Source organism: Budorcas taxicolor, chromosome 13 (genome assembly GCF_023091745.1).
Source record: "Budorcas taxicolor isolate Tak-1 chromosome 13, Takin1.1, whole genome shotgun sequence".
Classification (NCBI taxonomy): domain Eukaryota; kingdom Metazoa; phylum Chordata; class Mammalia; order Artiodactyla; family Bovidae; genus Budorcas; species Budorcas taxicolor.
This window is the reverse complement of record NC_068922.1, coordinates 46960970-46982405: the sequence shown is the minus strand read 5'-3', so window position 1 is coordinate 46982405 and position 21436 is coordinate 46960970. Positions and strand designations below refer to the sequence as shown.

Below are 21436 nucleotides of genomic sequence, written 5' to 3'. Positions count from 1 at the left end.
TCAGGAATATTGTTTATATATGAGTATATTGTATGGGCTTCCCGGGTAGCTCAGCTGGTAAAGAATCTACCTGCAATGCAGGAGACCCCAGTTCAATTCCTGGGTCAGGAAGTTCCCCTGGAGAAGGGATAGCTAGCTACCCACTCCAGTATTCTTGGGCTTCCTGGTGGCTCAGATGGTGAAGAATCTGCCTGCATTGCAGGAGACCTGGGTTCGATCCCTGGGTTGGGAAGATCCCCTGGAGGAGGGCATGGCAACCCACTCCAGTATTCGTGCCTGGAGAATCCTTGTGGAGGGAGGAACAGGAACATGGCAGGCTATAGTCCATGGGGTCACAAAGAGTCAGACACAACTGAGCGACTGAGCACACGTGCACATGTATGTGTATATATAATTTTTAAAAATTTATCTGTGGCCGTGCTAGGTCTTTGTTGCTGCTTGGGCTTTTCTCTCGTTGCTGTGAGCAGGGGCTGCTCCAGTTGCAGTGTGTAGGCTTCTTACTGAGGTGGTTTCTCTTGTTGCAGAGCACAGGCTTCAGTAGTTGAGGCTCCTGGATTCTAGAGCACAGCCTCAATAATTGTGGCACATGGGTTTGTTGCTTTGCTGCATGTGGGGTCTTCCTGGATCAGGGATCGAACCCGTATCTCCTGCATTGGCAGGCAGAGTCTTTATCACTGAGCCATGCTAGGGAAACCCAGGAATATTATTATTAATATTGAATGCTATTGTGTATAGCTTTCTTAAATATTTAAGTTTAGTTTTTTCTTTTTAAAAGTAATTCATGTCCCTTCCAAGTAAATCAGAACATACAGAAAAATGAGGAATAAACCAATCCTTGTGAGCATTTGGATCATGTCCTTCTTACCTGTTTGCATTCATGCATATGTGTACACATGCACTCTTGTGTGGTAGTTGCTTGTTTTTTAGTTAATTCGTATTTGTAATTTTACTATACAGTACGTTGTATCTGGCATCTTGTCTTTTTCTTCACATAGCGTGAACTTTTCCTATCAGTATGTACATTCTTTGTTTTTTCTTCGTCTATTAAAGAATAGAAGCATTTACATGACAATCTCATTTCCATATCTAGAAATGTTAAGATCTAAAAATGGCATTTTCAAAAGATTTCCCAAATAATAGAGGAATAGCAGCTCTCTAGAGAAATGAATTGAACACATGTGGTCAATTTTGTCATTGAAACTTTGAGTATTATTTTTAACATAGATGTAACAACCTTTAACCTAGTTCATTTTCTTTTTCTCCTCAGGACTATTTTCCTAGTATTACTATTTTCTCAATATGCCAGAAATGTTAAATTTCCTCTCCCAATTTACAAATCCAAGAAAGGATGGACTGCATATAAGTTACAGCTTTTCAAAATGTTCCCTGTGAGTAATTACTTTTTTTTTTAATTTTTTTGAGATAATATTGCATTTGGTTCATATGTAAAATGTTTATAATGAGAAGAGGGGGTTAAGCAGATGGTCCTGAGGGACCATGTCTGTGTGATGATATCAGAGTACTAATGACCACCCAAATCATCATGGACCTAAATTTTAGAAGTGGTAGAAGTTTCCAGTTCTGGAGTCCCTTTTCAGTTCAGTCACTCAGTTGTGTCTGACTCTTTGCAACCCCATGGACTGCAGCACACCAGGCTTTCCTGTCCATTCCCAACTCCCAAAGCTTGCTCAGACTCATGTCCATCAAGTTGGCGATGCCACCCAAGAGTCCTTGGAGTCTTTTTAACAGTACGTGAGAGGACATTGATTCTCCTTGGAACTGAGGGAGGTCAGACTCCACGTGGCCCTTTCAGGCCCATTGTCCATTATTCTCATTTTACTGGCCAGTTTCAAATTAAATAACTTTACTGTATGAAACTACTCTCTCTAAATGTGATTCCATTCAAGGAATAGTTTCTACGCAGATCCTTTATTTGTTTTTTTATGCAAAGTACTGATGGGCTCTGAGATATAATAATCCCACTGCAGGAAGGCATGTTTTGCTAGCAAGCACCACTTCTGTTGGCCTGACAGAGCCTTTTCCTTTGACCACTTCAGATCATCCTGGCCATCCTTGTGTCCTGGCTACTCTGCTTCATCTTCACAGTGACAGATGTCTTCCCTCCTGACAGCACGAAGTATGGCTTCTATGCTCGAACTGATGCCAGGCAGGGTGTGCTGCTGGTAGCCCCGTGGTTTAAGGTCCCATACCCATGTAAGTATTCTGGTGGCCAGGAGTGGTCAGGAGCCCACAAGGGTCCAACCTAGAGGAGCTGGGAATTGGCAGAAAGCTCTGCCAACACCAAAGGCCTTCTTTGTTGCAGAACATGCCCTGAAAGTCGTACCATTCTGGCCTTCAGAGGATCAGATAGCAGAGAAGGGAGGCAGGAGGCTCTGTTTCCAGAAGACTGTAGAGACTAACCAGCTCTCTTCTCAGTTGTACCAGTTGATTGTTTTGGTTCCATTAGGACAAAATCCCAGGCTCAAGGAGCCTCTTGCCAGATTTGAGCTCTAATGGCCAGGATTTGAGGTCAGCTACTTAGAAAGGCAAGTATAGAGCTGTACAGTACCCAAACCACCAAAATGAACAGACTTGAGTAGGAGGGGCCTGAAGATTAGTAGACTGCTCAAGCCTGGTGGAATTTGTATAATCTTTCAATAGGTAGCCATAATCATTTTTTTTTAATTTGGTCACACCTGTCAGGTAAACTAATATTCACAAACAGACAATTGATCTTAAGTTATAATTTCATTGTTGGGTAACTCTTGGCCAGGTGGCAAGGGTGTTTGAGCCCCAGCTGTGAGGTACCACGTAGCATTTTCTGGACCCCAGCCCCAGAAGTGTTTTGTGTGAACCCAGTGATTATTACATGCTTGTTGTAATGTGAAGACTCTGTTCCCAGCATTTAAGGTTTTTAATAGAATAAAGCCTGAGCTTAGTCAGATTGTGCCAGTTTACACCCCTGTCCAGATGTCACATTTCCGTATTTTCTGACAATGAGGAAAAGCCAAAAATATTAAGATTGGGTCAAAGATAAATGTTCTAAGCATGTTAAATTGTAGTGATTCTGGCAGTTGTTCCTCCTGGTCTTAACACATTTACAAACACTGTAAAAAGTTTAGTCTTTCTAAAGCATTTTGAATCTCATCAGATTATATGGTATAAGTATGTATTTATGTATGCCTGTCCCCTCCATACAAGGTTCATAAACATACATGTAATCTGAGGTAAAATGAGATTAAAAGTCAGTTGATGAGGGAGTCAGGAGAAGGCATGGGAGGGGAGGTAGGAGGAAGCCCCCACAGCACATATGGGTGGTCCTCTCTGCCTGTACATGTGGCTCCCAAGATGAGCAGAAATATTAATAGAAACACGGAGCGGGCTGTCCAGGAGAAGCAGCTGTGCGTGTGTTGAGAGATGAGACTTTGCTCAGGGACCATGGGGCCTGTGCACAGGGAGGCATAACTAAGTGGGCAGGTCCTTAACATTATGATTGCAGAGGGTCCTGTCTGGTTTCTTTTCACAACAGCCCTGAGTGCTACCAGCTCCTCTATTGCCAGAGCTTCCCTAGATAAAGAGCTGTTCCCTGAGCCAGAAGGGTGTAGTCTTACATACTTCCTAATCCAGAGATAAGTTTTCATGTATCTTAATCCAGAGACAAGTTTTTATATATCTAGACCAGTAGTTCTTAGTCTTTTGTGTGCTAGGAATTACTTGGACTGGTTGTTAAAATACAGATTTCTTGTCCAAAATGTCAAAAGTGTCAGGCTGAGAAACCCTGCTATCAAGTAACAAACTAAAAGTTCTAGATAAAAAGAAAGATAAAATAACAGGCTTAAATAGAAGGCTGGAAGCCAACAGGTTTAAATTTTAAATAAATAATCTGAAGGAAAAGCAGTCAAAAATTAAGATTACAAATTTTAAATGTTGAAGTAAATGGGATAAAGATTTTAAAAATCTTGCTGAGGATTTCAGGCAAAGTGTGGTAGATAAGAAAGCAATTAAAGTAAAAAGTCTGAGAAAATGCAATTTCTGATAAATAATAAATGGCAAAATAAAATACGACTCCCACCCCAAAATCTAGATACATAAATGAAACTGTATTGCTGTAAAGATAACTGTATCAAAGGTTCTTTAGAAAACACAAAATGTTGCTTGGTAAAGAAATCATCTGCATGTGAAGAATCTATTCCAAACCAATCTAGGGACAAGATGTTGACCAAACCAGTTGCTGGTGACTCTGCACCTTGAACCCCTGAATACAGACTGCCTCAACATCCCCTGGTCAGCTCCCAAGGGGTAAAGTGAGCTCCAGGAAGGAAAAGTTCTGTCCATACACACACCCAAGGGATATTCTGTACACCTTACTTTATGTGTTACCTTTCTCCTCCCAAACTTGGGGTTGCTCCCATGACCCAGTAGACAGAGGCCAAGGCCCTCCAGGGGGTTGGTCAAGGCCTTCCAACCCTACCTGCCCCAGGCCTCCTCTGGTGAGCAGCAGCCTGTTTCTCCCCGGCTCTGTCCATCCACTTATTGCCCATCCAGAACGCCTTCTCCACTCAGTGTGCTGCTTTCCAGACTCTTCTTCAACAGGGTCTGTGGCACTTCCTGACTTCCTAACTGGTACTGATTGCGACATCCAGCCATTGCACTGTTCGAAATCTTTTAGTGTCCTGATCCCTCAGTATATTGTTGGCCCCTGCATAAGACATTTTATACATTTCTCTTCATGTACTTTCTGCTTAGTAGCTCTGTAATAACTAATAGTTCAGGGAAAGAAAGTCTAGGTACTTTATAAAGAAGTCTATTCAGTTTAACAGTGAAGGTTCCTCATGCTGTTTTTATTAAATAAGATCAATGGTTTTCAATGTCCAAATAGATATACTTTTAAATCTGGATACTCAAAATGAATCTACCTGGGGTCTTTGCTTTGCTTTCTTAAAGGGAACTCTTTAATTCTCTGTAACATGGTGTACTTTAAAAAAAGTGCTGGTATTATACTAGAAAAGGGTTGACTACACTTTGTGCCATGCTCTACTGTTGTAATTTAAATTTCCGTGATGACTTTTCACTGCTTTTTCATTTGATGCCTCCCTCTGGACAGGAGCACTGTTTGTACCATGCTTTGCACAGCAGGGCTAAACATTCTCTGCATACAAATACCCATCCCAACATAGCAGGCTGTGTTAAATCCTAATTTAGCAGATGCTGAGTGTGGCTTTGAAGCAAGAAAGAGGAGCACCCACCTCTTCCAGTCAAACAATTTCTTCTTTTAAATAAAGCAGACCAATCCTGATTATGACTGTTTTCATTCAACTCGGGAACTATTCCCAGGCATTTTGCACTGATGACTTATGTGTAAAAATAGTTACCATGAGCTTTAAAAATCTGAGTGGTTCTTGTAGAGTCCTGACATACTGAATGATTCAATATCCTGATAACTTTTGCCTGCCCCTCTAAGAAAGTTTATGAGGCTTTCATGCTTGTTTTTCTTCCTTAGTTCAGTGGGGACTGCCCACCGTCTCTGCAGCTGGTGTCATCGGCATGCTCAGTGCAGTTGTTGCCAGTATTATCGAGTCTATCGGGGACTACTATGCCTGTGCAAGGTTGTCTTGTGCCCCATCACCTCCCATCCATGCAATAAACAGGTGGGTTCCTGAGAAAATGAACTCTTCACAGGGCCCAGTGCCTCATACTTTGCTCTTTGGTTTGGACAGTCAAGAGTTTCAACATGAAGTAGCCAAGCATCAGGGCTCTTTATTGGCTGTTTCGAATAAGTAACTGCCCGTTTTGCTCTCATTTTCCACATCCAAATAATATAGAGCAGAATTCCCACCCTTCTTTCTCATGGTGACAATCATATAAGACATTCTCTGTGAGATCTCTCCAGACCTTAAACTCACCAAAACAAGTGCCAGACACTGCCATTGTTCTTTGCTTGGTTTGGGGTCATGGATGTTTTGTCCTCTTTGATTTCTTGTTTTCCCTACTGTTTATTTCACAGTTACAATTCATAGAGAGAGAGACAAGAGCAGGAATAAATGAAGTCTGTAGAATCTAGAGGTTTATGAGCTGTGAAGTTTATATTCTCAGTAGATATAGTCTTTAGTTTCTCAATGCTGGGGTTAAATTGGGCCCTATAGAAGCTGTAAAGAAAATAAAGTAGCCCCGATCATCCTGCCTTTCCTAGCCAGCTGCCACCCTTCCAGAAGGAATTGTGTGTCATGAGAACGAAAGGGCTGATATCTCCGCATCTTTTGCATTGCTTCTGTTGGTGTTTAGAGCCCTAGTTTTTCCATTTTTCTCTAATGGAGCTACTGCATATGGGTAAATTATTTATAAATTGGTTCTTTTGAAAGTTCCAACATTTATAAAATTACAGAGCATTTTCTTTCTGATAAAACTATTAACAGGAAAGGAATCAAATCTATGGATGATCTATGTTGTCTTAGATTTCCACAAATGATTATTTTCTGGGAAAAATATTTTAATTTGGAATAATTTTTAAACACTTGTATCTAATGTGTGATTCAGAGATGTGCTTCTGAAAGTTGAATGAGCATGGAGAACCCTGTTAAAATGCACGTCTTCAGATCTGGGGTGTGGCCTGAGACTCTGCATTGCTAACCCCTCCTGGGGAGCGTAGAGGCTACAGGTCTATGGACCCTGCCTTTGGGTCATAAACATTTAGACTGTTTCAGAGTGTTTCTCCCATTGAATTAATGTTTTTCTTTACTCCATTCGTTTATATTTTAGGGGGATTTTCGTGGAGGGTCTCTCCTGTGTTCTCGATGGCATTTTTGGTACTGGGAATGGCTCTACTTCATCCAGTCCCAACATTGGAGTTTTGGGAATTACTAAGGTACAGATATTTTTATAATTAAATGGTTGGGCCTCTAAATGTTGATCCATTTTGTTGATTGGTCTGGCCACTGTGAGTTCCAAAAGGATGGCCTCCAATTATGAGATTGTCTTCTTCCCCATCTCTTTTTGATTTATTGATGGAGTTTTGGAATGCTGATAGAGGTCTCTTTCCCCTTGACTGGCCTGGGTAGGCAGGCATTCAGGTGCTATTCCTTCATGCATTCTACAATTTTTTATTAAGCACTGACCCTTTGCCAGGCCACTATTCTAGGCACTTGGGATACATCAGTGAATGAAAAAGAAAAATATTTCCATCATTTATGGAGTTTACATTCTGTCAGAGGAAGACAAGCAATAAATAGTAAGCATAATAAGTATGACAGAAATATGGGGCAAAATGGGGGGATCAGGGGCATAACTTAGGGTGGTCAGGCTAAGCCTCATTGAGAAGGTGACCTTGAGCAAAGCCTGACAGAGCTGAGGGAGGGAACCGTGCAGGTACCTAGGGAAGGGGCATTCCGGCAGGGGGCACTGCCAGCGCAGAGCCCTATCACAGAACCACCCTGGCATGCTGCAGATCAGCAAGGAGGCCAGTGGGACAGGAGCATAGATGGGAGTGGGGGTCATTGGGTAAGAGCAGATGAGGTTCTTGAGGTAATTGAGGACCAGGTCATGTAGGCTTTAAAGGCTGCCAAAGGCCAAGTGGAAGTAGTCAGGGAGAGAGTTCTGCAGGGTGTGAGTCCATCTGGTTTTTTTTGTTTTGTTTTGTTTTGTTTTAAGAATTACTGTGGCTGCTATGATGGAAGTAGACAACTGGGGTCTGGGAAGAGGGTGGAAACAGGAGACCAGTTAGGAGATGGCACTAATTCTAGATTAGAAATTGCATTCTGTCTGTGTGCTTAGTTGCTCAGTCATGTCTGACTCTTTGCGACCCCTTAGACTGCAGCCCACCAGTCGCCTCTGTCCATGGCAATACTCTAGGCAAAAATACTGGAGTGGGTTGCCATGCCCTCCTCCAGGGGATATTCTGAACCTAGGGATTGAACCCAGGCAGATTCTTACTGTCTGATCCACCAGGGAAGCCCAAGAATACTGGAGAGCGTAGCCTGTCCCTTCTCCAGGGGGACTTCGCGACCCAGGAATCGAACCAGGGTCTCCTGCACTGCCGACAGATTCTTTACCAGCTGAGCTACCAGGGAAGCCCCAGAAATTACTTTACTCATTACAAATAAGTCAATCTTACAGTAAAGAATTAATGCCGTTTTCAAAGCGTAGCAGCATCATTCTTCTCTTTCAGATGAAATCTTTTGTGGAGTTAGTGAACAGAACAAGCCATAGCAAGTCACTCAGGTTGAAGTGGTACCTGGTCTGAAGTCCTCCCCACTTATTTCTCCCCCTAACCCCACTCCAAGCATACATACCACAGTCTAGCTTCAGGAACAAGGAGGCTGCTTCTCGGCCTTTCAGATTTACTAGGAAATAAATTTTATATCCCAGTTGCTTTGGGCCAATGCTTGCTGTTTGCCCAGGGTGTTGAGGAATGCAGCCAGGCCCTGGCCATTGTATGCTGAGCAGCTAGACACAATTAGAACTGGTTCACCATCATCCAAGATGGACTAACTTGAGGGTGAGTTGGAGCATTCTAGAATCGTTTGACCTCTTTAAAATTAGAAATCTTCCTCCAGCTCTTTGCACGATTCTATAACCAGGAAAAAGAAACCAGATGCTTAGTTTGGTTAATTTTAACTGCAAATCCAGGTGAGAGGGAGTAGAGCATACATCGTACCAGCCTGACTTGCTGGTTGGTTTTTCTGTAAATTGGCCAGGCCATCACAGAGCTCAGCCTTAGGTGTGCCAGTGGCCACGCCTGCTGCCTGTCTCTCCTTGCGCATGTGAGGGCATGACATGTGAGGGCTCCCTGATGGGCATTTCCTTTCAGAATGCCTGGGTCCTGTTACTGCAGATACTGAGCACCACAGAGCTAAGGAGAGGGTCAAATGGGCACCAAATGGGGTGTAAGCCATTAACTCTCTAGCAAGTTTGCTGCCATGAACCTGTAGACCTATAACTAATCCAAAATAACATAATGGTAAAATTATTATAGATGGAGGGACTTTTGGGGAAACAGTTTAATAAGCCAACTCTCTTTCTGCACTTCTTTAAAATACATCACAGATAATTTAACTAGAGTCACTATAGGGAGTAAATAGTGCTGTCATCAGGGTTCCTTCTAAAACATTACTGAGATGGTTTGAGGAATAATTACCTTTATTATAATTTAGATGGTGCTGGCTTATTCTGAAAAGGCACCCGCCAGCATTTTTTAATTGAGCCAGTTGATCTTCTCTCTGAATTCCTTTGGAGCTACTTCCCCTAGCAGAGGCCTTATTGATTTGAGGGGCATTATCGGCCCTGGAGTTAGCTGCATTACCCTGACTCACAAGGGGCTATAATTGAGCCATCTACACGGATGCCTTGGGGTTGGGAAGTAGGACTAGCACCAGAAGCTTCTCTGTGGCCTAAACCATGTGGCTAATGGAAGATCCCTGCTCAGGAAAAAGGAAGCAGAAGTTTCAAGGCTGTATCCTGCCTTTTATCCAGCTGAAGGGCTTGGAACAGTTGCTTTTCTGATAAGAACTCATATGTGAAATCTAGCAGTTCTAGGTCTAGATCTGTGTTGTACAGTATGGTAGTCAGTAGCCACATGTGGCTGGTGGATGCCAAAGGAAAGCACAGATACAGAACATTTCCATCACTGTGTGCAATTCTTCTAGACAGCCTTAGTCTGGACCATTGTATCCGTCTTCCAGAACATATAGAAAGAGGGCGATCTGTGGCTCTTTCTGAGGATCTGTCTTCATTTCCTGGCAACTCTACTATTTGCTATCCTTTATCCAGTTACAGCATTCCATGTACAGACATGGACATTCTAACTACTTGATTAGAGGTGAGGCTGCCTACCCTGCTGTGTGTTCTGAAGTTCTGCGGGTTGGATGGGTTGGGTTCCATGTGCAGGACTGCTGTGTTGAGAGTGTTCCACTGTCTGTCCCACAGAAAAGGGCAGCATGACATGGTAGGGAGGTGGTTGCTTTCGATTCAGCCCTGGCTCCATCATATTCTTCAAACATGACCATGGGCAAGTTACATCTCCTCTCTGAATTTCTATGCCCTTGTCTATTAACAATAGCTTGCCAAATTTTGGAATTACTTCATGTAAAGCATTTAGCATGTGGTTAGATAAGCAAACTAGAGATATTGTTATACAATATTTAGACCTAAGTTTATTTCTAGGAAGAATAAATACCATCTTCTTGGCCATACTATCTGTTTTGATGGTATCCGAAAGGAGATCATTTCTCCTCTGCAGCATACCACCCTGTTGAACACTTTTGGAAAGTCAGAAATGCAGTGTCAGTTTTTCAGTGGCCCTGGACACAGAGCTGCAATTCAAGGAGATCAGAAGGGAGCCTAGGAAGTGATTCCAGGGAGTGTGCAGTGAGAAAGATGTGAAGGCTTCACATAAGCACCAGGAGGGCAGGGATTTTAGGGCTGTGTCTCTGGTATTTAGAATAGAAATGTATAACAGGCACTTGGTTAATGTTTGTTGAACAAAAGAGTGAATAACTTGCTGCTTTTTTTGGACAGCGTCTAAGGGAGATCAGCCCTCCATGCATGGTTTTCATACAAGATTTATCATTTCAGGCATCCTTAGGGCCAGCCCAGTCCTCCCCACTGCACATCTAACAGGACTGACTCTGCTGGGAGATGGATCCCTCTGTCTGGTTGCTCTTTGGCTTACTCATCCCTCAAGACCGTCTCTAGGGAATCCTCCCCAACTTTTCAGAGTTTTTTCTTCCCACTGGACAACCCACAACCTAGTAATTGCAGCAGTACCATTATTTGATCATAAGCTTATGACTTACTTACATTTGTATCCATCACCTCCCCCTCACTCTGAAGTGCTGGTCCTTGAAAATGTCTGCTGAAAATGCTTGCTTTTTGTAAATGAAAGGCTTCCTTATCATGTAATACAGCCAGGCGTAAGTCATTTTTGCTCCATTGCCAGTTTGCATGACCCTTTTTGCTGCATCCCTGCACTAAGTGGTGGTATAATGGGATGGAGCTGTAAATTGGAATAATGGAAGCTAGGCTCCAGCATCAGCTGTGACTGATTCTAGCTGGGTATCTTAGTAAAAGATTTGCTTCTTACTCTGAACTTGACCCTTGGGCTCATTGAGAAGCTCTTGGAAGGTCTAGCCCAGCATCATCCAGGAGAATGGCACAGTAGTAGAAATGTTCTGTACTTGCCCTATCCCCTGAGGGACCCCCCCAGCTGCTTATTCCTGCTGAACACTTGAAATGTAGCTAGTACGACTGAGTCCGTTTTTACATTTCATTTCATTTTAATTATTTAAATAGCCATTCCTATTCATTGTAACTCACACATGAAGCATTGTGGATACTATTCCATTTCTGGAAGCTCTTTTATTCAGTTTATGTCCTCAGGATGTTCTCTTGGGAGAAGCAGCACAGAGCAGAGACCAATAGTGCAGGATTCTTGAGCCCAGTGCCAGCTCCGTCTCTTGCTACCTGGGTGACAGTGGACTAGATAGAAGCTTCTAGAAGGCAGAGATCAAACTTAACCAATAAAGTTGGGCCCACATGGGAATGCTGTGTGTGATGCTGCAGAAGTCCAGTGTTGGGAGAGTTGAGCCTTGGAATGAAAGAAGGCTTTGCAGAGCAGGTAGCTTTAGGGTAGTATCAGTACTTTGATATGTGTCTGAGAACTGGCCAGGAGGGGGATGAGCACCAGAAGACTTAGGCAGGGACCTGATCTCCTAAATCATGATGTTAAAGAGGTTGCTCCATTACAGTGGAGAGGACAGGTGGGCAGAAGAAAGGCCAGAGGAAGCAAGTTTAAGTGGGAGGCTATCAAATAACCTAATGCCTGCCAGGTGGTGTTAAGACTGTTTTACATGGAGCTTATTTAATCCTCAAAGCAGAAGCACACTGTTCATTGTTACGGAGATGAGGATCCTGCCACCCTGAGAGGCTAATGCCATCATGTGGTTAGAGACGGAGCAGAGATAGGAGTCAGGCCTCTTGGCTCTAGAACCCTGCACACAGTGGTCTCTAGGCTGTGCCACCTCTCATGGTTAATATGCCAGAAGGAGAAGTTCCAGAACTGTTTTGTCTTATCTGCCAGAACCCAGAAGAAAAGCAGGGGCCAAGTGTACTTTTCGCATTTTGGATTTGAGACACTACAAGATCATCCTGGCTGGTGGCTGTGGGCATTAAGAAACCCAAGACCGCAGCTCAGGAATGAGTGCAGAGTGAGGTGACATTGCCAAGGGCTCAGAGACCCATAGGTCAAGCCCTGGGGTCCCCATAGTCAAATGAAGCAGAGGAGTCAGCTTCCAGCAGGAACCAGATGGGATAGGAAGAAGGAAAGGTGGTGAGAATCTTTTTACCCTCGATGTGCTTTTAGTAGTTATGTGTTGATATCAATCCTCATTGTAAAGTTAGACCCTTTTAACTAAAAGTTTTAAGAGTAATGTAGATTTTGTCTGTGGGTTTTGGTCACATTTGCCTGCTGGGACCTGAGTAGTTCTGCATGCTCTTGGAGGACCTCAAGGTGAATGCCTATCTCTGCCCTCTGTGTGTCCTGCAGGTTGGCAGTCGTCGGGTGATACAGTACGGCGCAGCCCTCATGCTCGCATTGGGCATGATCGGAAAGTTCAGTGCCCTCTTCGCCTCCCTTCCAGATCCTGTGCTTGGTGCCCTCTTCTGTACTCTCTTTGGTAAAATTCCATTTCTTTGTTAGTTGGTTTTCTTCTCAAGCTCCTTTTCTTTCTTCACATTGCTAAGGAATTCCTTCAGTGAGACTGAAGGTAATGATAAATTTCTATTTTAAAATATAAAAGGATAAACCTTATAAACATATAAATGCATATCACTTTCTGAGTTGAATTGATATTAACGGTAGAATAACTGAGCTAAGAAAAATCAGATTAAATTTTAGTCTCTAGTTGCCATTTTTTTAAGGTTCTTATCATGCTTTATTGAAAGCATGCTGCCTTGAATATCCTCTGCGGATATCTTTGGATATCACATATTTTAATGTGGTATAGAAGCTGTTTCTTTTCTTGTATCTGAATTATTCCATTACGGATTTAGTTGCAGATAAGACCTTCAGGAGCAATGTTCTTTTCTTTTCTCTTTCGTTTGTCCGTACTGTACAGCATGTGGGATCTCCCATGCAAGTACTAACCAGGCCCAACCCTGCTTAGTTTCTGAGATCAGATGAAATGGGGCATGTTCAGGATGGTATGGCCATAGACAACCGTGTGGGATCTTAGTTCCCAGTTCTCTGACCAGGAATCGAACCCACACCCCCTGCATTGTAAGCACAGTCTTAACTACTGGACCACCAAGGAAGTCCCTAGTTGCCATTTCTAATTGATTTAAGCTCAGATATCTTCTCCCTCTGGGCCATTTAAAAACTGTCAGTTTTTACAGAAAGGGAGTCAATTTTATCTCTGTGCCATTCACGTTAGTAATCAGGGACCTGATATTCAAGCCCATATCCTAATGTAATTGAAATGTTTGAGTTGAGTTTTTAAGGGGAACCATTGTCTTTAGTTTTCTGCCTGGTCTAAAGAAAGTGTAATGTTTATGCCCCTGAATAAACCCAGATAGTGCCTGGGTCAAGTGGTCACATTCTGGTTCCATCCTGATACTACACAGGTCTCCCAACTTGTTTCTGATGGGACAGAGAAAGGCCATTGTAGGGAGTCTGCCCTGGACAGCATACTTGTCATCCATGCCATAGGTGAGATAATGGATCTTGTGGTCTGATGTTTTCTCTCTAGGAATGATCACTGCTGTTGGACTCTCTAACTTGCAGTTCATTGATTTAAATTCTTCCCGGAACCTCTTTGTGCTTGGATTTTCAATCTTCTTTGGGCTCGTCCTTCCAAGTTACCTCAGACAGAACCCTCTTGTCACAGGTAGGAGAAACAGGCCTTGAATCTTTGGCAAAACTGGAACCACAACCACCAGTTCATGAAACTTCAGGAATCATTTCAATGAATGTTCATCTGTGTATTTCATTGTAGTCCCACTTGGCCGAAGTTTAACTTGAATCCCTTTGCACTCCCCACTTGAGCTGGCAAGTGCATATAACTGATGTGCATGGCACAGTCTCCCTTCTTCCTTTTTTCTTTTTTCCTTTCCCTGCTTCCATCTGTTCTTTTTTTTTTTTAAGCCAAACAAATCAGCAACGTACCCTTTTGGAGAATGCCTCTGTTAAACCTTTTGATTTTTCAGACTAAGGCTATATTAAAATTTAGAATTTCTTGAAACTCAAGTTCGTATACTTTGGCATACATGTTTTTCTGTTGGAATTACAACTATTTTGAGTTCAAGATCAACCTTCTTAAAAAAAATTTTTACTGGAATATAGTTGCTTTACAATATTGCATACATTTCTATTGTACAACAAAGTGAATCATTATACAAGTACACATACCCCCCTGTTTTGTGGATTTCCTTCCCATTTAGGTCACCACAGAGCACTGAGTAGAATTCTTTGTGCCATACAGAAGGCGCTCATTAGTTACCTGTTTTATATGTAGTAGTGTGTGTATGTTTAATTCCTTTTTTAAAAAGTTCTTTGTGATGTGGACTATTTTTAAAGTCTTTATTGAACTTGGTGACAACATTACTTCTGTTTTATGTTTTGATATTTTGGCCACAAAGCATGTTGGATCTTAGCTCCTTGACCAGGGTTCAAACCTGCAACCCCTGCATTGGAAGACAAAGTCTTAACCACTGGACCACCAGGGAAGTCCCTAATTCCTTTTTATGTTAATACCCAAATGTCATAAAGAATGAGCGAAAGAAGAACATCTTAAGAAACAACTTTTGCTGCTGACATTTTATGCAGAATTGGGGATCATTTTATATATGTGTGTGTGTATTTTTTTTTTTTAGCTGATGTTCACATAACATAAAATTAATCATGTTAAAGTGAACAGTTCAGTGGTATTTTAGTACATTTACAATGTTGTATAATCTAATCATCACCTCTCTCTGGCTTCCAAAACATTCTCATCAGCCCAAAATAAAATTTCATACCCATTAAATAGTTAACCCCCATCATTTCCCTTCCTCTCAGCACCTGGCAACCACCAGTCTGCTTTCTATTTCTATGAATTTACCTATTCTGGATGTTTCATAAATGGAATCCTACATTATGTGACTTTTTATGTCTGGCTTCTTTCACTTGTCAGAATGTTTTCAAGATTTATCCATATATAAGTATTTCATTTCTTTTTATGGCTAGATAATATTCCATTGTATGTGGATACCATAATCTGTTTATCCATTTTTCCACTGATGCACATTTGAGTTGTTTCTACTTTTTGACTAGTGTAAATAGTACTGTTATGGACATTGATGTGCAAGTACAGGCAGTTCTCTCTCATGGTAGTTATGTTCTATAAAATCCCCATGAATATAGAGCTAGCAAATCCTGAACCATTGCTCTTGGGAGAACACAGTCAGTAGCACTAGAACTCATGCCTGAATGACATTCATCTCCCATATTTTCTCTATTAGGCATATCATGGCCATCTTGCAGTGGGGCTTTTTTAAATAGCGAGATCACCAATGAAGAAGCACAAAAATGCCCCCCAAAAATGTGTTATTATACAGACTGCTAAAAGAATATTGTTTACAGTCTGAGAGCTGAAACCAGAAGGCAGAGCATTACCTTGCTTAACCTCAGCTGGGAACACGTGTGTCGGGTGACTCAAAATTTTCACTGCTTTGTACATGTCCATGAATGACTAAAAGCACCACAAGTATTCATTTTGGGTTTACAAATAAATTTTAGTGTGTAGGCAATTCACAAATAACAGAATCTGCCTGGTAATGAGGACTATTTGAGTACCTGTTTTTAATTCTTTGGGGTATATGCCTAAGAATAGAATTGTTGGGCCGTTCTGTTTAACTTTTTGAGGAATACCTGTTTTCCATAGCAGGTAAGCTATGAAACATTGCTCACAACATTCCCATCAGGTATGTTGAACACAATGATTTCTCTTTCTCCACATTCTCACCACACATGTTATTTTTCTGTTGGAGATCATTATATTTTTAAATATAAAAAGTGTGTGAATTTCTATTTTAATGTATCTCATTCATATAATGACATCTTTGCAAATAAATTTGCTCTAAATTAAAAGCAGCTAAGCACTAATTAGCAACCCAGAATTCTGAAGCCCTTCATTTGATTGCTGATCTCATGAATATTTTTGTCATCTTGTTATTCACTTTGTAAGTTTTTCAGCCTTACAGTAGCCATCTTTTATATTGATATATTTTTTTTAATCTGCAAGCAGCACTCCCCCACAGCCCTGAAGGCGTCATAGTTTATTACAGAGTGAACTCCACTCTGTTAGATTTGGGGGGGGGGACTGTGCTGGGTCTTGGTTGTGGTGCACAGGCTCTTTCATTGAGCAGACAGGCTTAGTTGCTTTGAAGCATGTGGGGTCTTGGTTCCCTAACCACGGACCGAACCCTCGTCCCCTGCATTGGAATTCTTAACCACTGGACCACCAAGGAAGTCCCCTCTGTTAGATTTACTTTCTGTGAATCATTGTTAGAAATTTTCCTTATGGAGATAACTTGATTATTGTTGAAGGCAGTTTAAATAATTTATTTACTATTATTTTCATAGCAGTTTAAGGCATTACTGGCAAAAATTTATACATGCACAATAGAAATTTACACTTCATGCACTGCATTGACTGGCAATTAGGGTCCACCCCAGTGTTCCTTTCTAAGTCAAGGACAAGTCTATTCTGTCTGTGACCTGTTGCTATGTTGTTTTTAGGGATAACAGGAATCGATCAAGTGTTGAATGTTCTTCTCACAACTGCTATGTTTGTAGGAGGCTGTGTGGCTTTTATTTTGGATAACACCATTCCAGGTATGTGGCATATATCAAACATGCTTATTACATATGTGACCTACTTTTTTGCCAAATAAATATGGGAAGCAGGAAGCATGAATCAGTTCAAAGCCATCACTGATTAAACTTTTCTAAAGTGGTTAAGATGATACCTTGAGCCACCTTTCATGAATCACTTTAGTTTTTTTCCTTCTTGCTGAATTATTTCTAAGAGAAAACAGGTGAATTCTTTGTATATGGTAATATGGCAGCAGGATGCCTTACGCATGCTCCAGCTACCTGCCCTCCTGCTCAGCCTTGCCTGGAGCCCTGCAGTTTGGCTTTCATTGACCTGTTCACATACTTCTGAGCCAGCTGCTACCAGCGGACAGCACTCCTCCTCCTATGCCAAGTGCTGGGTGACAGACTTAAGATGCAATGCAGGGCCTGTCTTGTGGCTTCCTAGAGGAGGCTACTTTATATTGTAAAATGCCGCCATGGACAGACTGGTGGATTCATCCTGTCAAAGAAGGGTGATGTTAATTTTTGAGCTTAAAGGTTCTGTTGAGATTTTGCCCTTGATCTACCTCCAAAAGCCTCAATCAAGAAGAGGTCACTGGGGAAATGAGAGATGAACACATCAGGCAGAAGGAATCACACACATGAGTAGGTGGAAGGTGTTAGATTTGTGGGAGGTCAGTAATATCCTCTTTCTTTCTTAAGTCAGCACTTATTAGAGAGAGAGACAAAGGAGTCAGGCAGATGGAAATGGTCAGTTTCATTACTGAAATGCCCATGGGAGGGCATAGCTTATACGTGTGAAAATAATGAGAAGTTCTTAAGCCCTGCACCATAGGATAGACCTCATCACCCAGGCTCAGGCAGAGAAATATACTGTTAGGGCTCCCATGGAGCTAAAAGCAGGTACCAGTGCTATCTGCACTGTAAAGACTTTTGAAAAGGAATCCAGGAGTGCTGAACCATGAAAATCCAGGTCTTTCTTGCTGACTCATCTGTCAGGGTGCAGAATTGTTAGCAGTGTTACACCAGTGGAAGTTCATCCTCATAGGACCACAAGTGGGTAATTTGTGACAAATGCACCCCACCCCCTAGTAAAATGGAGCAAAGCAATACAAAAAGTGGTATGTCTAGATAAAGAAAGCTGAGTGCCAAAGAATTGATGCTTTTGAACTGTGGTGTTGAAGACTCTTGAGAGTCCCTTGGACATCAAGGAGATCCAACCAGTCCATCCTAAAGGAAATCAGTCCTGAATGTTCATTGGATGGACTGATACTGAAGCTGAAACTCCAATACTTGGGCCACCTGATGTGAAGAACTGACTCATTTGAAAAGACCCTGATCCTGGGAAAGATTGAAGGTGGGAGAAGGGGATGACAGGATAAGATGGTTGGATGACATCACTGACTCAATGGACATGAGTTTGAGTCATCTCCAGGAGTTGGTAATGGACAGGGAGGCCTGGCATGCTGCAGTCCATGGGGTTTCAAAGAGTTGGACACGACTGAGCAACTGAACTGAACTGATGTCTAGATGAGGGGGTGGTGGGTGTGCAGTGACCGAGTAGTGAAGTCATTGTGAGATGTACTAAGGATTCTGAACCTATTTTGCAAGATCAAATCTGTGTTTTAGAAATATTTGTTTTGAGTGGTTAGTGATTCTTAGATTTCTGGCTTGAGCATCAACTACTTCCTCAAGTGCTCTTTTCTGTCATCCTATTCCATTCAATCTACGGGACAACAGAAGCAGAGAATGTCAGTTCTTGGTAGAACTGTTCAACTAAACATTCCATTGTTCTGTTTTTGTTTTGCTGTGTGTGTTCCACAGGTACTCCAGAGGAAAGAGGAATCAGAAAATGGAAGAAGGGCGTGGGCAAAGGGAGCAAGTCTCTCGATGGCATGGAATCCTATGATTTGCCATTTGGCATGAACATTATTAAAAAATACAGATGTTTCAGCTACTTACCCATCAGCCCAACCTTTGCAGGCTACACATGGAAAGGCCTCGGGAAGAGCGCTAGTAGCCGGAGTTCAGATGAAGACTCGCAGGCCACAGTATAGCCGTAGCTCATCCTGTGGCCTGGCCACAGCGAGGCATGAACCTGTAGTTCCTTGCTGAGTAACAGGAAGTAACATATATGTTTGTAGATCTGCATTTACATTCTCCACCCCAGAGCTAAGACAGATTACAGGTAGCTTTTTCTTGTGGGTGTGATCATGTCTAATACGATGTCTCACCTATCTTTTTATTTAAGCCCTTGAGAACATCTGTTGATGGTCATGGTCACTGAATTTGAAGTTCCTGCTCTCCTGTGGGAGTGGATGCTTGAAGTCTGCAGTGACTTCTTGTTTTCAGTCCCCTTCTAACACCCTGTGCTAGCTTACTTACAGGCCACCTCCAGGGTTCAGGGGCTTTCTGTCCTTGAAAGCACCAGGACCTGCACCTACAGAGACCTCCTCTGGTCAGGGGGTACCAATATCCTTGCATTGTCACAACTGACTGGTCAAGTGTGATTTTATGATGCCTGATGCTGTGTGTAGGTGGCTGCTGGCCAGTTGTAAACAATGAGATGCTTTACACTGTGCCCAAATCTGTGCATGGGTAAAGTCTGTACAGATAGAATGGAAATTGGGGGATTGGACAGGAAGGGAAAGTACCTTGAAATCAGTATCTGATTCTCAATTACACTTTCTTGGTGCCACCCTGGCCCAAGCTAGGCCAACCCATCTCTTATTGGTCTCCTTTTTACTAGTAGCTGAGACACTCTATTTGGTATTTATCACTCCTGGCTGGTGTGACGGGTATGGAGTGCCACACGAAGGCACCAAGCAGATGTTTATGAGGATCTTGGCTCTGCTGACATGTGGATGTCAGTTATTGTTGTGTGTATTTGTAATTACAAGATTTTATTCCTATTTAATGTAACTGATTATGGATTTTTTAAATCAGTGTTTTTCCACGTGACCCTCTTACCTAAAATCCCTATTACTTGTCCCTTATCTCCTATCCCCCATTAAGAAGGGAACCAGCATTTGTGAAAGCTGTGGACTCCAACAGGGACGTTTGTTGTCATGGCTCTAGAAGGCCAGTAACCATTATTGTGGTTGTGTTTTGTATTGCTTGATACCATGAAAGTGTAAATACATAATGCTTAATCTGTTCATCAAACTGACTGCTGGACCAGAGCCCAGAAACCATGAGTTAAGTTATACATTGATTTGTTTTCTGAAGAAGGGAAGCCAGGGCAGGTGACAAAACAGCTGCCATACTGAATGGTTCCGCATCCTGGTAAATTAATCGCTGCAGTTAAGTTGCCATTCACATCTGGCAGTTAAGGCTTAAGGAGACTTTCTGTGGGTTGTCATGTTGAATGTCTGCTGGATTTTTATTTTCCAGAGGGGAAGACTAGATCCCCTGACCAAATGCTTCCTTTCTTGTTGAAGGGATAAGAAAAGCAGCTAGCAGTCCGGCTCTGTTAAATTCTTATTAATAACATTATTTCTGACAAAAATGACTTATTGAATTTGGTTTGAAATTTTCAATCAAAGGAAAAGCCTGAGTGACCTTGTTTCATGAGATAGTGCTTCTTAAGTGTTTATTTACCTGATTGTTTACAGGCAGTGGGCACATGGCTCTTAGCAGCCTTGAATCCACATGGTGAATTTCTGGCCCCCACAACTGGCCTCCTTGACTCCTGTAAAGTTTGGGGCTTTAAGGCCTATTCTGGCAAGAACACTCCAGAGCTACTGCATTGTTTTGCCAAAACCTTATTGCAAATTAAGTAAAGAAAGACTCTAAATTTAAATTTGTATGGGTTTTTTTTTTTGGGGGGGGGGAGCATATTTAGAAGCACACTGGTTAATGATTTTCATCCTGTTGACTTGGTAAGCCCTGAAGACTGACAGCCCTAGTTGTCACCTTAATTGCCTAGTTTATTCTTTATATTTTGCTTAGCATCTCCAATTTCTCTCCTCTGAACAGTGGGGAAAACTGTTAAACATCCCAGAGATTTGCAGTATTCTTGGTCTCTAGATGAGCAGAATGACCAAATACCCAAATGAAAGCCTCTGAACCATTGGTAATTCAGGAACAAGTTCCCTTCAGCTTAACTTGACCCAGACATCTTCTCTCCCAATGGGTAGCACTCAGGATGTGTGCAAGTCTTCAAAATGTGCAAAGAAGCCCTGTGCCCATACCTCCTATTGGAAAAAGAGGGTTTTCCCCCTTCTCATTCCATTGGGACCAACTTAGATTCTCTGTTCATGGGGGGGGGAAGGCACAGGAGGTTAGGAAGTGTCCTCTTGCTTGCAGATACGCTGAAGAATGAGTCTGTAGTTGAAAAAAAACTATATTCATCTGTTTCTTGGTTTGAGCACATACCTGAAAAGGAGGTTTTGGGGGATACTGTGCCTGTGCACCTGCTATGTGCATTACTGGGGCCACATACACCCCGTGCTTTGGCCAGTTAAATGTTGTAGGATGTTTTGAATGTGGATGTCCTTGGACAGAGCATTCATTCTCCAATTCCCACTTGAATACCTACCCCCCCATTTTCACATTTATATTGATGATCATGATGTGAAAAGTAGAAACTTA

The 21436-nt window shown here is 42.2% G+C and overlaps 1 protein-coding gene across 1 annotated transcript in view; it reads left to right on the top strand.

Moving 5' to 3' along the window:
• Window positions 1-20980, top strand: part of SLC23A2 (solute carrier family 23 member 2) — a 137493-nt gene extending 116513 nt beyond the window's left edge. The window contains exons 9-16 of the mRNA XM_052650709.1: window positions 1268-1388; window positions 2058-2214; window positions 5501-5648; window positions 6757-6862; window positions 12536-12665; window positions 13737-13874; window positions 16766-16861; window positions 18668-20980. Of these exons, the coding sequence (XP_052506669.1) occupies window positions 1268-1388; window positions 2058-2214; window positions 5501-5648; window positions 6757-6862; window positions 12536-12665; window positions 13737-13874; window positions 16766-16861; window positions 18668-18900 (1129 nt within the window). The 3' untranslated portion in view covers window positions 18901-20980. The remainder of the gene's footprint in view (window positions 1-1267; window positions 1389-2057; window positions 2215-5500; window positions 5649-6756; window positions 6863-12535; window positions 12666-13736; window positions 13875-16765; window positions 16862-18667) is intronic.
• The last annotated feature ends 456 nt before the right edge of the window (window positions 20981-21436 follow it).